The 16,543-nt window shown below is 36.3% G+C and overlaps 2 protein-coding genes across 4 annotated transcripts; one reads left to right on the top strand and one right to left on the bottom strand.

Moving 5' to 3' along the window:
- The first annotated feature begins 3,513 nt into the window (after nucleotides 1–3,513).
- On the top strand, nucleotides 3,514–9,742 carry LOC104892100 (digalactosyldiacylglycerol synthase 1, chloroplastic). The gene is made up of 7 exons (XM_010677928.3): nucleotides 3,514–4,369; nucleotides 5,635–5,667; nucleotides 6,481–6,568; nucleotides 7,522–8,006; nucleotides 8,090–8,356; nucleotides 8,519–8,868; nucleotides 8,960–9,742. The coding sequence occupies exons 1-7, from the start codon at nucleotides 3,689–3,691 to the stop codon at nucleotides 9,483–9,485; spliced, it is 2,430 nt and encodes an 809-aa protein (XP_010676230.2). The 5' UTR covers nucleotides 3,514–3,688; the 3' UTR covers nucleotides 9,486–9,742.
- Nucleotides 9,743–10,506: 764 nt separating this feature from the next.
- LOC104892101 (protein NRT1/ PTR FAMILY 8.1) lies at nucleotides 10,507–14,906 on the bottom strand. 3 transcript variants are annotated; one of them, XM_010677930.4, is made up of 5 exons: nucleotides 14,716–14,906; nucleotides 13,219–13,393; nucleotides 12,917–13,134; nucleotides 11,767–12,281; nucleotides 10,507–11,573 (listed from the first exon to the last, which is right to left on the bottom strand). In XM_010677930.4, exons 2-5 carry the CDS (start codon nucleotides 13,328–13,330, stop codon nucleotides 10,742–10,744), a joined length of 1,677 nt encoding a protein of 558 aa, XP_010676232.2. In that variant the 5' UTR covers nucleotides 13,331–13,393; nucleotides 14,716–14,906; the 3' UTR covers nucleotides 10,507–10,741. The 3 variants fall into 3 exon arrangements, with proteins under 3 accessions (XP_010676232.2, XP_010676233.2, XP_048501200.1); XM_010677931.4 differs by having other exon boundaries at nucleotides 13,219–13,398; XM_048645243.2 differs by lacking the exon at nucleotides 14,716–14,906 and having other exon boundaries at nucleotides 13,219–14,650.
- Nucleotides 14,907–16,543: the final 1,637 nt, after the last annotated feature.

A 16,543-nucleotide genomic window follows, 5' to 3' on the forward strand; every position in this document is an offset into this window, starting at 1 on the left:
CTAACCTAAATCTGGAAAAATAGGCTATTTTTTCGCTCAGTCAGAAAACGACTCGAAAAGCTTGGCCTGAAATAACAGGTTTTGCCGCGGAAAATTTGACACTATGCTTTGGCTCGAAACGAGCCACTTTTTTAGGCCAAATATTGAGCCTAGTCGGAATCGTGGGTCAGAAATTATGCCTAAAACTCGTCCATGATACTAATTTTGTGAGCTAGTATCTATGTTGTTTTTTTGTCAATTGTATCTTAAAGTAGATAAATGTCTTAACTTTACTATCTAATTAACCTAGAATTTTTGGTCAAGATGATCAATTATTGGGTGTTAACCCTCCGTTTTCCTCCAAATCTTACGTCTTTTTACTTCAACTTGCATGTGTTTTATTCTCTCTTTTGAGGGGGTGTTAGTTGGTTAAGAGGGAAAAGGAAAGGATTTGAGAAATGGTTACAAGGAGAATGGAAAGGTTTACCCTTTGTTTTTCCAAGTTGTTTGTTTCAATATTATCAACGGGATCCCCTAATATTTTCACCACCACAACTTTTCACCTAAATCCATCACCATCCTTCTGCCATCGCCCAACCTCTCCTCTGTCGTCGCCCTTCCTCTCCTACAACGCCACCTGTATTCCCCTGTTACCGCCCCCTTGGCCTTTCGCTACCCCTTCTCCCCTGAAATTTCACCATTTTTCGGTGAGAGGGGTGGAAGGGTATCTTTGGCTAGGCTAGTTTTGCAATGAAAGGAGTGAGAGGGTTTTGGACTTTTATACGTTCGATGGGGACACATGAAGAAGAAAAGCATAGGAGGGAAGAGAATTTGAAGAGTCGAAAATTAAGGGTTTTGAAAACGTTAACTTTGTTAATAACATGGAGTTGTAAACAAAAAAAGATTGCAGAATCTCAACGTCAGTAGTGACGTTAAGATAAGGTAGTTGTTTTGGCGGTTACACTAATATTTCGACAGGTCGGTATTGTTTCTAGAGGTTCAATGATGTTTTCGGGTGGTCTAATGGTATTTTCGAGTGGTTGCTGGGGGTTTCAATGGGTCTTGCGGTGTTTTCCTTTTCGTTGAATTTCGCTTTTAATAGATCTTCCTACATTTACTTTACCTCTTATTTGGTAAGGGTTTGTTCCCTTTCCATACTACCTTAGCCCCTTGTTTGATTGCAATAATTTTACACTCTCTTCACAATCACTTATCACTTAATAAACAAAAAAAAGTCTTGTTTCACACTCTATGCTTTCAACCTTGATGTATGTTGCGACAATAAATTGGAAGATCTTTAGGAAATATAAGGAGTAAGATATAAAAGTTGTATCACAACGATATAAGAGAAGGTATATATAGAATTGTCAAATCTGATTTACAACGAATGTGGTTATGCCGAAATGAGATTATATTTGATAAATTACGATATATAAATTTATTAGTTTTGATTTTTAAAATCCTGCATGACTTTTTGTTAATAAATTATTTTTTTTTGACGGGGTTAATAAATTAATTTTAGTTTTGGAAAAATGTTCTCCTTTTTTTGAGGGGAGATATAAATGTTCTTCTAATTCACGTACATGTTTGGTGCATGAATCATGGATGGTGATTGATTTCAACAGATTGTTGCATTTGTTTGGAAGAATCACTATCATAATTTATTTGTGGCTTTGGTCGACTTGTCATGTATATGTGTGGTGATGAAAGAACAAAATTTTCAAGACAAAGTTAATTTCATCGTCAATGTAACTACATTAGCTAAAAAAGCTTTGTGGCACTACAAATGTTTGTGTGTGGCAATGATAGCTATTACAAAAATAATGTTTAAGATATTAATTAAAAAAAAGTATAGACGACTTACAAATCAATTGGCAATTAAGATAGTTAGTGAGGGCTTATTTTTTTTATATAATTTATTTTTACCATCTTTTTATATGTGAGACAACTCACGTTATAAAGATCCCAACATATTTTGTTGCCCCCTCTCATGCGAGAGGTCCATTAATCATATTCTTAACCTTGAATTTTCGATCAAAAACTAAGTTAGGAGGTTTGATTTTAGAAACCTTTCTTAAAATATTTGAAGAACTTTTTTAGACTAGTTGACAATATGAAAAATTACTTTTCTTATTGATTCCCTCAAATCTCATTAAATTGTGAAGTTGCTATTGTTATAAAACATGAAAAGGATATTTCCCTAACAAACAAAAAGAAGAAAGAGTGTTGCCAAAAAAAAAAAAAAGTATAATGAAGCCCCACAAATGAAACTCCTAGAAACATTATTATTCATAGATGAGGACTTTGGTCATATTCACACTTTGAAGGATGGGTCAAATGTTTGCATACTTCCATCTTAAGAAAACAATATTGCCACAACATTAAATTAACTAAGATATAATCTATGGAGCTTGAATTTGAGACGTTGTGTGGGCTATTTCAACTATGAACCCACCATTCTAATTTCTCTTGATCTGTAGATAGCTTAATTTTATATGCGCTTGGATTATAGTTCTAAGATACGGTATTTTTTTGTTTTGTTATGTGTATCTACCAAACGAATATCTTTGTTTTAGTGATAAATATAAAATTATTTATACATATACATCATATTTTGTAGGTAAAATAAATAAGGTCTTATTATGCTATTTATCATATCATTTAGCATTCCAAAGTAATATTTTATTTCCAACTAATCCGTTTAACTGTCTTTCCTATTAAAAGAAAAAGTACTATATACTGAATTTAGTGAAATTGTTAAGATATTGACTTTGTAATTCTTAAAATACACATTAGACCCTACTCCTACCACCTAAGATAACAAATGATGAATGGAACCTTGAATGCAGATTCTGATCCAAATCCTATCTCCGCTGAAGAACTCATTTCTTCCGGTTGAAATCTTCCATTTCCCCACTTTGCATAGACTGGGGCAGAGGAAAAAATTCGAAATAGTCTTAGATCCTTTTAAATTATGTTATCCTTTTCTCCCACCCAACGATCAAAGAGGGTATGAATTATGAAGAGTAATGCGAGAATTAATAACGCAACTAGGCCCTCTTCTTTTGGGCACAATTTCATTTTAGTCCAGTTAGTTCATCTACTTGCCTCTTACAGTTTTACTTGAGTTAAGTTTAGTTCCATTTGTTTTTGAACCCGTGACGGCGTGACCTCTTGTTATTATACAAGATACAATTACCATCTCAACCAACTCTTAATCATGTTTTAAGTGTCCAACTTATTATATTTGTACCTTTTAAATATTGAGTTTTCCTTAATATATTTTAATAGGAATAAAGAAAAAACACATATCAAATTCAAAAAACAATACCAACTCGGGATAACGCCGAACCCCATATACTAGATTCAAATAGAATATAATTATCTTTATTTCGCCAAAAAAACTTTAGAGGATCCGGACTTGTTAAATCGGTTATAAGTGCCACTAATTAGAGTCGAGTAGTCGACATTGTCAATTTTGTCACAAAAGAAATGTGACCGTAAACTTTGGAATCTGGATATATCATATAATATACTTATGGAGTTCTCTGGTTATCATCAAAAAGAAAAAGCCGTTAATATTTCCTGTCTATCATCACCTCAAATTCTCTCTTTCTCTCTCCTCTACTTCACTTCTTTCCAACCTCACCAAAAACCAAAAACCACCACAACAACAACACTGAAATTTTCTCAATTCTAGGGCAAAATCATGAACAATTTCATCCCTCAAGCGACAACTACATCATCGGCGACGTCGCGAACTTCGCCGGGAACTTCCGCCGGAGGATCACCGGCGAGCGCTTTATCTTTCATATCGAAAGGTTGGAGAGAAGTGAGAGATTCTGCCGACGCTGATCTCCGATTGATGAGAGATAGAGCGAATTCATTCAAGAATTTAGCGTCTTCATTTGATAGAGAGTTGGAGAATTTCATCAATTCAGCTTCTTCGTTTTCTGTACCTCCGAGAAATTCATCGTCGTCGGCGAATTCTCCGGCGGAAATCGACTTTGTTAAGCGGTTGCAGCCGAAGTTGTCGGAGTTTCGGAGGGCGTATTCGTCGCCGGATTTCAGTCGGAAGGTTCTGGAGAAGTGGAGTCGTCCAACGAGGCCGAGTATTCGTATTGATTTATCGGCGATTAGGAATGCGATTGTGGATGAGGTTGATGTTGAGAGAGGGGAAAGAGTGAGGGTTGGGAGTAGTGGAAGGAGTAATGTTAGGTTTAGGGATTTTAGGTGGGATTGGAAAACAGAAGAAGGGGAAGGTGATGATTGGGAACCAATTAAGGCTTTAAAGACTAAATTGAAAGATTTTGAAGTGAAGAAATCTCCTGATGAGATTTTTGGCGCGTGGAAAAATAGTGAGCTTGTGGAGAAACTCAAGTCTAGCTTGGTAACTAAATCTTTTCTTTTTTAAGTATTCCATAATTTTCTTAGCATTTCTTGTTGTTATTGTTAGATTATGTATTATGTTAATGATGTATTGCTTAAGACAGTTAATTTGGTCGAATTCGTGGTCGAATGTGGATGGCTGGGATTTGTGGCTGTATGTGTGAATGCTGTGGAGTTATCTGAAAAGAATATTGAAGTATAATTTTGGTTGCAATATGATATAGCAAGTGTTAGTTCAGGCGAGACTCTTCTACTAGAGTTTTAGGAATTGGTGGTTTCAGTCCTTGTGTTTTTGTTTCATCTACCCAGAGGGTCTGTATGATTTCTTCTTAGCTCGAAAAGTTCTTTCTTTTCCAGCTTAAGTATTGATTGTCATACAAATGAAAGTCAAGAAGAAAAGTAGGTCATGCTTTTGGGAGTTGTAGAGGTGGCTTGATTGGGTGCTTGTCATGTGGGAAAATGAATTTCAACTTTTGGCTCAGGGGTTATAGCCTTACAGGTATAAAAAAGGAACCGGGAAGAACTAGACTGCCTTACTAGATTTATTATAAGGCTATAAGCCTATAACAGTAAATTTAGAAATTGTACCACTAGTTTGGGAAGAATTATAATTGAAACTTCGACTCGTATTTTCTGATGGAGATAGTGTGAGTGTGTGACCCCTATTAGACTGAGGATTTAGGATTTTAGAGAGGAGGGATGATAAATTTATAACAGATTTAGGGCAGCTTGGCCTCTAAGCTCTCACATCAATAGTAAAGTCGCTTTTCAGTGTAGCAACTTATTAAAGTAAAATTGCTACTGCGAATAATTCATGCGAGAGGTTAGAGGGGAGGTTGTCCTCTACCTGTTATAGATTTATCATTTCTCTTCATAAAGTATTAGGATTAGCTGAGTGAGGCCTGACAGTGGGCTTTATTCTTGTGGATTATGATTTTTAACGCTTGGTATTTTCAGCCTGTTGGTCGACCAAGTTTTTAGTATTTTGAAGTTCCTAGTATTTTGAATTGATGGGCACTCTACCTCTCTGTGCCTGCTTGTATAGCTATATGTCCCCACTCTGCATTACCGAGTAATCAATATTACTAGTGAAGTATTTGTGACAGGGGATGCTTCACATCATAAAAAAGTGTCAACTACGAAAAGCAAAAGGACAGATCAATTTGCATGATATTTTATAGTTTTTGACATTAAGAAGCTTGTCTTGAATTTTCATTATAGATGATCATCTATTGTCTGATAGATTATGTAAATGTTTGTTTGCAGAAAGCATTTAGGTGGGAGTCCCAGGATACAAAGGTTGGTATCTATGTATTGTTTTTTTCCCCTTTTATTCCCTTTCTTCTCCCTTTTTTTCTTCCTCTTTCATATCAAATATATTTATTCATATGTGTCTAAAAACTTGATATTTAGATATAAATAATTTATCGAGGTCATGTAGTTTTTAATCATATATTTCTACTTCTTGTTCACTGGGAAGAGGAAAGGTTAAGTGGACAAAGGATCTATATGTGATCCTCATGATTCCCTATTGATTTTATTTTAACTCTAGCACTATCAATTCTTATTTGGATGTTTTTTCTGAATTTATCTGCCAGTCAACTCACTTTTTTTGTTGTTTGGGAAATAAATACTTCAGAGATTAACATAAATGATTGCAAGAAGCAGTTGTAGTCTCTTATTTTTTCAACCAATTCTAAGTATTATTATTGTAAATGTAAGCCTCTCCTAGTAAAAGCTCGTAGAATATATCTCGGGAAACTCTAATTTTAACAGGAGTGCTGTGTTAGTACTTAATTACTTATACAGGTTTATGTGTAATGCGAATTTGACTTGTGCATTAACAAGTAGTATATGTTTCTTCATAAGCTCAAGGAAGCAAGGGAGAAGTTTGCAGGAACAGTCACAATTTGATTATACCCTCTGTATTTTTTTTAACTAGTGAAAGTGGTTATTGATCAACCTGTTACTATCTGCTACTTGGTGCTCAGATTAATGCAAGACTTAGTGCTGGCAATTGAAAATTTTCTCTTCTCTCTTTCTTAAGTAAATCCATGTCTGCCTCTTCACAATTAGACTCATAGATTCACATTTGTTGCATGTTTGTTTCAGGAAGTACCACCATTAGATGTACCTGAACTCCTGGCATATTTTGTGAGGCAATCTGAACCCTTTTTGGATCAACTTGGTGTTAGAAAAGGTATATACTGTTTCTTAATGCTCTTAGGAATTCTTAACGTATAGACCTCAGGTATATGTAAAAATTTGACTATTTGGCAATCTTTTAGATTTTGAATAGTAATTCAAAAGATTGCTTCTAACTCACTTGATCTTGGTAATGTTTTCTGGTGTGTTACAAAGATTTGTGTGGTGTTGTTTTTGGGAAATGACACTTGTTTTCCATCTGTCTCTTTTAGCTTCAGATCATATCTTACAAGGGGTTGTATGGGTCGTATTCATAGTCATGGTCAGAAAGGGCACTTCACATTCCTTGTATGGTGCAAGATATTAGTGGCCACATCGTCACAAATGTCGCCACAAATACCAATGCAAACCAAACACGTTTAACCTACACCAGAACTGCAAACCTGCTATTTGTCGCAAGCATTAAGCCAGAAGTTGGAGCTAAAACTGTTTACAAAGAGTAATGAGACTTGAGTTGTTAAAAGTTTGTGCTGAAAATATAAGGTCCTTAGAGAGTTGGTGGATGATGTTTTTTTTATAAAATGTTACTCTGTCCGTATCCTTTAATTTGCTACATCTATTTATATGTTATATTTCCTTTTTTTTTAGCTTGTGTTCACCATATTATTCCTACCTATTTACCCTCTTTTGTCATTTACATGTGGTATTCTAATCTGTTATAACCTTCTCTCAGTCATGTACCTAAAAAATGGTCCCCACCATTGATCCCCACATTCTTCTTCTAAATCTTTGTGCCAAAGAAAACTATAGCAAATAAAAAGAAATGGAGGGAGTATGTAGGAATTAGGATATACAAGGTTACATTGAAATTTGGGGTTGATGGAAGCCACCTCATCATATTGTTGCTTTCTTTGCATTCCAGTTGCAAGCTGTATTAGAATTAATAATTACCATATTGGGAAACATTGGATCAAAATGTTGATACTTGCTCTTAATTCTTGCTTGCAGATTTATGTGACAAGATAGTTGATAATTTGTGTAGTAAACGTAAGAACCAACTTCTCCTGCATTCTGTCTCTGGTGGGGAAACTTCTGTGATCGAGGGTGACAATATCAATGATGAACTAGATTTAAGGATAGCCAGTGTCCTTCAGAGTACTGGACATCACTATGATGGTGGCTTTTGGTCTGACCTTGTGAAGCATAACCCATCCGACAGGAAAAGACATGTTGCCATTGTCACTACTGCTAGCCTTCCTTGGATGACGGGAACAGCAGTAAATCCATTGTTTCGTGCAGCCTATTTAGCTAAATCGGCAAAGCAGACAGTAACTCTTCTGGTTCCGTGGCTTTGCAAGGGTGACCAAGAACTAGTTTATCCGAACAAGCTCACGTTCAATTCGCCAGAAGAACAGGAGGTTTATATACGAAACTGGCTGGAGGAAAGGATTGGTTTCAAGGCTGATTTCAAAATATCTTTTTACCCTGGAAAGGTATGATTTATGGCAAAGCTAAATAGTGGATTCCTTCAGTAGTATTCTACTCTATGCATTGACATGCGGGTACATATTTGCAGTTCTCAAAGGAGAGGCGAAGCATACTTCCAACTGGTGATACTTCTCAATTCATCTCTTCAAAGGAAGCTGACATTGCTATCCTTGAAGAACCAGAGCATTTGAACTGGTATCATCATGGTAAACGGTGGACTGATAAATTCAATCATGTTGTTGGTGTGGTACATACTAATTATCTGGAATATATAAAGAGAGAGAAGAATGGGGCTATACAGGCTTTCTTTGTCAAGCATGTCAATAATATTGTGGCCAGAGCTCATTGTCACAAGGTAAGACTAAGCTTCTTGTTACTAAGTTATAAAGGGTCTGATCTACGATTTGAGCTGTGTGTGCCCAATCAGACGTATATATGCTAGATCAGCTGTTATATTCCTATAATGTATTATTTTTCTGTTCCATTGGGAGAATAAATGTTGGTTACTGTACCTCAGGTTCTTCGGCTTTCAGCTGCCACTCAGGATCTGCCCAAATCTATTATATGTAATGTACATGGTGTTAATCCAAAATTCCTAGAAATTGGAGATAAGCTGGCCTCTGAAAGGGCTGCAGGTCAGGAAGCCTTTTCCAAAGGCGCATATTTCTTGGGCAAGATGGTCTGGGCAAAGGGGTATCAAGAACTAATAGATCTGATGTCAAAGCACAAGAGTGAGCTCAGCTGCCTTAAACTGGATGTCTTTGGTAATGGGGAGGATTCACATGATGTCCAGAGTACAGCCCAAAAATTGAATCTCAACCTTAATTTCCAAAAGGGAAGAGACCATGCTGATGATTCTCTCCATGGGTATGAACCTGTTGTTTCTCTCTGTGTGTTTCAATGCTAGTATAGATTAAGCCTGACTTTTTAACCATGACTTGAATTTTGTTGCTTGCAGATACAAAGTTTTCATAAACCCTAGTATCAGCGACGTGCTATGTACAGCCACTGCTGAAGCACTCGCAATGGGGAAGTTTGTAGTTTGCGCAGACCATCCATCAAATGAGTTCTTCAGGTCATTCCCTAATTGTTTAACATACAAGACCTCCGAGGACTTTGTTACCAAGGTGAAGGAAGCCTTAGCCAAGGAACCTGAGCCACTTACCCCCGAGCAAAGATACAAACTTTCATGGGAAGCAGCAACTGAGAGGTTTATGGAATATTCTGATCTTGAAAACATCCTGAAAATGGATGAAAACAATCTTAAATCCAACAAAAATACCGTGACAAAATCAGTATCAATGCCCAATTTGTCTAGTATGGTTGATGGAGGATTGGCATTGGCTCACTACTGTTTCACTGGGAGCGAGCTGTTAAGGCTTGCAACTGGAGCAATACCAGGCTCTCGGAATTATGATAAACAGCATAGCAAGGACCTGAATCTTTTGCCTCCACAGGTAGAGGATCCTATTTATCATTGGTGAAGAATTTCTTTAGGAAGCAGTACTAATATCTTGTGCATACTTGTATAGTAGGTTATTTTTATTATAGTACATAGAGCTCTTCCTATGGCTTGTGGGTGGTGTGCTATATTTAATTACGGGTAACCATCCATGAAATTTCTGCTTTAGTTATGCTATGTAGTATAGGAATCTGATTGTAGATCTATTTTTTTACTGTGCTGTAAGAATTTTGATTGTGAAAATATGATCAAAATTCCGAGCTTGTAGCCTTTAGTTTACCTACATTGCTTTTATATTGTTTTGGTTGTAGTCCTTGTACATCTCAGTCTAGCGGTAGTGATTAACATAGAGAGAGGTTTAGACTAATACAAGAAAGGTTTGAAGTTATTATATTGATCAGACAAACACTAAGCAACCCAAAATTTTCAAGTTGTGCATTGTATTCGCCTATTGATTTGTTATCCACTGTTTCCCCCATATATTGTACTGTTTTCGGCTTATAGAACTGAACATTTTTTTGGAGAATGATTGATTGGAGGTGTCGCCTGTCGGACACCACCTCTCTATGTAGCATGAGTACTTCTTCTAGGTCACGTACCCGTACCCGATACCCGATACGTATCCTGAATGGGTATGCGTACCTGAATCTGCACCCGTACCAGTATTCGTACATGTGCAACCTAGCTATACAACCTTACCAACCAAGTTAGCAGACATGCTAGTTGTCGAACTTTGTAATTGGATTAAATGCCCTTCTAGGCATTTTAGACTGACAACTAGACTTAACATAAATCCGAAACTACCTCAACATGTATCGAAAATAGCAACTAATTGCTCATAAATTGGATTATAATCCGAACCTGGGGAGCATTTTATCATTGCTTGACACTACATTTCAAGTGATTATGACCCAAACACAATGTAACAGCTGGGCGAAAAAGTTTTAAGTGTGTCCGGTCTCAACTCTCAAGAGGTCGATGAGTCCATCTTCTTCTCCCAAACAAATAGTTTTAGTAGAAAGAAAGGAGAGTTGAGGCTGAAATTAGACTACACAAACCTTATTGCTATAAATTTCTAATCTTGTAACTGCATAATTTCTGTTAAAGAATTTGTTTTCATTCGACTAAAATGAGCAACTATAGAACTTGTCGAAGAATACAGTACTAAACCACGCCAATCAAATGTGACAACTAATGTAACCATGCTTTAAGTATTTACAACCATTTTAGAAAGCCCTTAAGTTGTTGTCACAAAGGGAATAGTAATCTGTTCAAAGATTACTTCACATGTCCAGTCGCCTTCTTGTATGTGTACTTCATAGAAATCCACAGATAAGCAAAGAAGTTGAGAACACTAAGGATCGCCAAAACCCAGTAGAAATAGTCAAGGTGACCTCGGTTAAGATTGTCCGGGATCCACCCTAACTTCCCGTGCCTTGTTGTCATATCCATCACGATTGTAACGAGCAAAGAACTCAGGTAATTACCCAAAGCATTGGTTGTAAGAGAGAGAGCAGAACACAAACTTCTCATTGCATCAGGTGCTTGATCATAGAAGAACTCTATCTGACCTATAAATGTGAAAACTTCAGCACAACCGATAAGGAAATACTGCGGGACTTGCCAGAAGATCGAGATAGGGAGTGTTTCCATATCGTAGTAATTGTGTTTCCTCACCATGTTGAGCCTAACAACCTCTAAAATTCCAGCAATAACCATGGAAAAGACGGAAATCACTAGGCCAATTCCCATTCTTTGAAGCTGAGTGAAACCACGTTCGTTGCCAGTGAACTTTCGAGCAAATGGGACGATGAGCTTGTCATAGATCGGGACCCAAAATAAGACACTCAGGGTGTCGAATAACGAGAGAGAAGCTGATGGGATCTTGAAGTGTGGGCCTATGTGTTGGTCCATGGTATTGCCTTGTAATACAAACATGGTGCTCATTTGACTGTATACTGCAGAGAAAACAATCCCTGTGGCCCAAATTGGAAGTATTTTGATGATGGCTTTCAGTTCTTCAACTTGGGTAACAGTGCAGAGTCTCCATGAGTTTGGAGTTCCCTTGATATCATCACTTCCAGTCGGTACAGCAGCTTTGTCGAAACACCTGAAATGGAAAATCTTCCACATAAGAAGCTGTACAAAACATACGGAACCAGAGGGAGGGAGAGCGTTTAAGTAAATTCCACTCGCTTGGGATAATATTTTCCTTTCTCTTGTTTGCTAATAAACAGTTTTCAGTTTAGCCATACTCAAAACATCGTAGCATCAGATGTACAGAAAAATGGCGATAAACATACCTTAGTTTATCTGTATGCTCAAGCTTGCGGCTTCCTACAATATTGGATCCATCATCAGGTGTCTCGTACAGAATGGTTTTATCAGCAGGAACTTTCACATTGATTTTTCTGAAGGTAGCAACCAGAACTTGAGCAATCCTAGTAAGAGGACTTCCTCCAGGCTTCTGAAGTCGGTAAAGGACAGAACCCGAGAAAAAAGACACAACTGCAATGGCCATAGCAACAGCTGGGACACCAAAGCCCCATCCCCAACCAACATTAGTTTGGATCCAAACCAAAACTGAGGAAGCAATAAGAGCACCCACGTTGATTGAGAAGTAGAACCAGTTGAAGAAGGAACTTTTCTTTTCCCTTTCTTTTTCATCAGTTTCATCAAACTGATCTGCGCCAAAAGATGAGACACATGGCTTGATTCCACCAGTTCCAAGGGCTATCAAATATAGAGCCACAAATGCAACCGCCACTGAATTCTTCAGTGCGTTCACAGAAGCAGACACTGTCAAGAGAGTCATCCCCTACATCATACAAGGTATGTTTTAGAGTGGTTCAGGTTGAAGGGTGCCTAACATAATAAAAGAGCTCCATGTTCTAGCATCATGCGCATGCTAAGCAATACTGAATTCAGTTACAGACTTACAGTTTCCAGTTAACAGAAGAAACTTGAAGAGAGAAACTTAAACAGATTCTTTGAGAGAACTTGTAAAAATGTTGTGCACAAACAAAAGTGTTTGATATTACACACATGACCCTTTCCGCTAAAATGTCATTCCTGGGTCGTTTGATAGTCGGCAGTAAATGAAGCTAAAACTAATAAATTCATACGTAATTTTGTATAGAAAATCTCACGCCAATTCATCCCAAACATGTGTTTTTAGTTTTTTCTTCAGAAAAATAAATTACCAATCAATACTGCATCTAAAGTAGTAATGGTAATTCATGAACAAAATGAGGTGCTTGTAAATGGGTAAGCATTCACATTAACATTAACATTAACATTAACATTAGGATGATACTTTCTTCTCAAATTCATTACAATTATCACAATTCATTACCACCTACTCAATGAAACATCAGGAATGAATTGTGTTTTCAATAGCAGTCACATCCACATATATCTAGAAAAAAGATTGGAAAAGTGAAGCAAACTTACAATGACATAAATCATCGAAAAAATAGCAATAACCCAATATCTACCCAAGTATGCATCAGCTAGAAAAGCTCCAAGAAGAGGCATGATATAGCATGTCCCTGACCAGTTATTGACATTCTTTGCAGCAGTAGCATTCCCTTGATGCATACGTTCGATGAAATAATTCACAAGATTCGTACTCATTCCATAGTAAGCCAGCCTCTCACAACATTCATTCCCTGAAAAAATCACAATACAGTTCCATAAATGTCTCCAAAATAGAGAAAAACAAGTCATTTTTTGATCAAGTATGAAAGCCATACCAAGGATAAAATAGCAAGCTTTCCAATTCCCAGTTTTCTTCTTGTCAGCTGGTTGTCCATGAATGTTAACAGTACCATCCTGCACTATAGAATCATCTCCTGCCTCAATCATCTTAGCCACCTATCACAGATACAACAGCTCCCTGATCTCCTGTGTCTACTACTGGATGACTACCTTCACTTATTTAAGGTAGGCAGACTTATTATCTTATCATAAATCAGTCTTCAACTAGTCAATTCAGAAGTTTCCACAAATCAAGAATACTTCAATACTATGTAACAAATAGTTGGTCCAATATTTAATATTCTTCATGAATATAGCCTTGGGAACAATGAGAACTCAGGATATTACCAGAAAAATAGTGAATTGTGTGCCATATAAGGTCCACAGACACATAATTTGTGGAAAACTGATGCAATAATTGAACAGGTCACAACCAGGAATATCATTTAGTTCACTCAAATCCAATTTGGGTCCAAAGATTTGACTTATATGATTACTAATAAGAAGATAAACACCTTAAGCTTGACATAAAAGCACAAATACTATTGTTTATGTAGCACATGACCCATTATAAGATTAAACAACTAATCAACTGGGAATGTATTAATACTTTAATAACAATGAGTAACTGATAACCCCCCTAACTTCTAGTGAAAATCGAAAAATTATATCCTACACCCGGGAGCATAGTGCACTCACGCTAAAGCTATAGTAACCAGCTTAGCGTGTGTGCACGTGAGTCAAAAAAGACTATAAAGATATTAATAATCAAAGTCATGCACGACAAGTATAAAAATCAAAACTTTGCCATTGAAAAAAAATGGAGGAAGTAAAGATTAATTATAATTTAGTACGTCCAATCTCTCCTCAACAAACAAAGTGATATCAGCAATTCAATTAAAGCGTAGAAAACAAGTAACAAAGATCTGGAATGCACATCATTACGTTACCACTAAGCTAAACGCATCTATGATTACAAAGTTGACAAAAAATTCAACCTCAAAATAAAATTAGTATTAAATTTGATGATGATTTCACACGCATAGCGTGCATATAACACTAGTTATAAAAATCGAAACTGAAATTGCACACCCACTAAAGCAAGATTATAAAATTAACAAAAACCACTTTCTACACTTAAATAAGTACTAATACTTTTGAACCTAAATTTGGGTACTACTAAAAAATCATCCAAACATGGAAAATTAAACCAGAAATCGATTTTATTACGAGCCATAATTAACAATTTGGGATGATTGATAAAAACAAGAAAACAACCTAAAATTAAATTATTCATCTTTCTGTTATTTATAAAATTTCCCAAGAAAAAAAGTTGGTTTTTTTTAATCTGTCACAAAAAAACCCATGAAGTATTTATCAATTATAACTACAACATATAAAAATCATTGCAAATATAAGGAAATCAAAAATCATAATAATAATACCTCAAAAAAAAAAAAAAGGAGAATGAATGCTGGAATTGATAAGAGTACCTTAATAATAAGTGAATCAGCTTTGTGTGAGAATATTCAAATAGCAGTAGAGTCTTTAGTGGGAACAGAAATTTGGAGAGAGAAAGTGTGAATCTGTTTTTCAACTTTGTCACTTGTCACTGTACCTACCGCAATATTTTCAGGGAGATATTAATGGCCAAGATTCCAAAAATCTTTCTCCGTTTCTAAATAAGTGTTTGCGCTCTGCCGGTCTTGTAATTCGTTTCTAAATAAGTGTTATGTTGAGTAATTGACACTTTTTATAAAAGATAGGAACAATAAAAGATAACGGAAGAAAATACCAAATTATTGATTATGTATATGTTGTTTCTTATTTATATTTTGTATGAGTCCGAAAAACTTGGTAAAATACAATTTCACCAGCACAACTACAAGTAAGGAAACAAATATGCATTACTAATATATAGCTGTAATTTCATCCTAAAAAAGGAAATAGAATATGGTTGTAATTACTAGTATGAAACAGAATATGTAGCTATCATTGGTTGGTGAGTAAATTTGTGTTTAAGGTTATAAAGACTAAAGAGTTGTTCACACATAGGATGATTGGCTAATACTCTCTCCGTTTAGAAATAGTTGCACCGTTTCATGTTTTTACGTTTGTCAATGTATTATTTCAAATATTAATATATTTAATTATTAATAAGTAAAAATTATGAATAGTTGATCTATTAAAATAAAATACATTGAGATGAATTTAACAAGATTTCATATGACTATATTTTTCCTAAAATATAAATCATCAAAGATAATCAAAGTGCAAGATGATAATAGTAAACACTATATAAATGGGGCAACTAGTTTCAAAGAGAGAAAGTATTAAGTTGTCATGTCCGGAGAAAAGTGGGTTTGGACTTTGGATAACAATAAATAATGAAAACGATAGAAAAATGTAAAGGCTAAGCCCGACCCACTAATAATAGTTGGTGGACATGAACAATATAAAAAATTAATTAATGAGTTAGTTAGCTTGACATGTTTATTTATTCGTGAAATTTTAATCAATTAGAATTTCATTAAAACTCGCCATCTCATTGATGAGGCTCTTTGTCCGTGGTGTGCAAACGATGAGGAAACATGGCAGCATGTGCTGTTTTGCTGCCCAAAGATTAAATGCATATGGGATGACTATGGATGCAAAGATATGGCGTTAGGCATTGAGCAGGAGGAGTTCTGTGACACCTTGGTAAGATGGGAGGCGCTTGAGAAAAAGATGGTTCAAAAAGGTTGCTATCTAGCTTGGAATGTGTGGGCCGAAAGAAATGGATGGGTCTTTGAAAACAAATCGCAACCGATCGCTATTATAGCCCAAAGAGCAGGGAGGCAAAGTGACGAATTTGCGTTGTACTCTACACGCATTTATGGTGGGAAGCAAAAAGCTACAGTAGCAAGCTCATCTAAATGGCGAGCTCCACCTCCAGGAGTTATTAAAGTTAATACTGACGCATGTGTGGGAATGATGGCTGGATTGGTTAGGTGTGGTTGCTCGAGACTCAGATGGGAGAGTATGCTTTTCGGCTGTTCGCAGATGTCGAGCCTGGTGGCCTCCGGAGATTGCAGAATGCAAAGCTATTCATCTAGGTGTGCGGTTGGCAAAGGATCACGGATTGCGGGATGTTCTGGTGGAGTCGGATTCACAAGTAGTCACCACAAGATTAACAAAAGCTGTGCTATATTACTCGGATCTTGATTTTATTTTAGGAGATGTGTTGGCTTTGAGTTATGTTTTTAATTCAGTTAGTTTTGTTCATGTTAAAAGGGATGGGAATGCTGTTGCCCATAACTTAGCTAGAGTTGTGCCTTTTGG

Source organism: Beta vulgaris, chromosome 5 (assembly GCF_026745355.1).
Source record: "Beta vulgaris subsp. vulgaris cultivar EL10 chromosome 5, EL10.2, whole genome shotgun sequence".
Classification (NCBI taxonomy): domain Eukaryota; kingdom Viridiplantae; phylum Streptophyta; class Magnoliopsida; order Caryophyllales; family Amaranthaceae; genus Beta; species Beta vulgaris.

Excerpts from the sequence above, each read along its gene's own strand:
- LOC104892100 (XM_010677928.3), top strand. The coding sequence starts at position 3,689 with ATGAACAATTTCATCCCTCAAGCGACAACTACATCATCGGCGACGTCG. Across the intron at positions 6,569-7,521 it reads TCAACTTGGTGTTAGAAAAG|ATTTATGTGACAAGATAGTT; the intron begins GTATATACTGTT and ends TCTTGCTTGCAG. Across the intron at positions 8,007-8,089 it reads TATCTTTTTACCCTGGAAAG|TTCTCAAAGGAGAGGCGAAG; the intron begins GTATGATTTATG and ends ACATATTTGCAG.
- LOC104892101 (XM_010677930.4), bottom strand. The coding sequence starts at position 13,330 with ATGATTGAGGCAGGAGATGATTCTATAGTGCAGGATGGTACTGTTAAC. Across the intron at positions 13,135-13,218 it reads AGCTTGCTATTTTATCCTTG|GGAATGAATGTTGTGAGAGG; the intron begins GTATGGCTTTCA and ends TGATTTTTTCAG. Across the intron at positions 12,282-12,916 it reads TTTCGATGATTTATGTCATT|GGGATGACTCTCTTGACAGT; the intron begins GTAAGTTTGCTT and ends TGTATGATGTAG.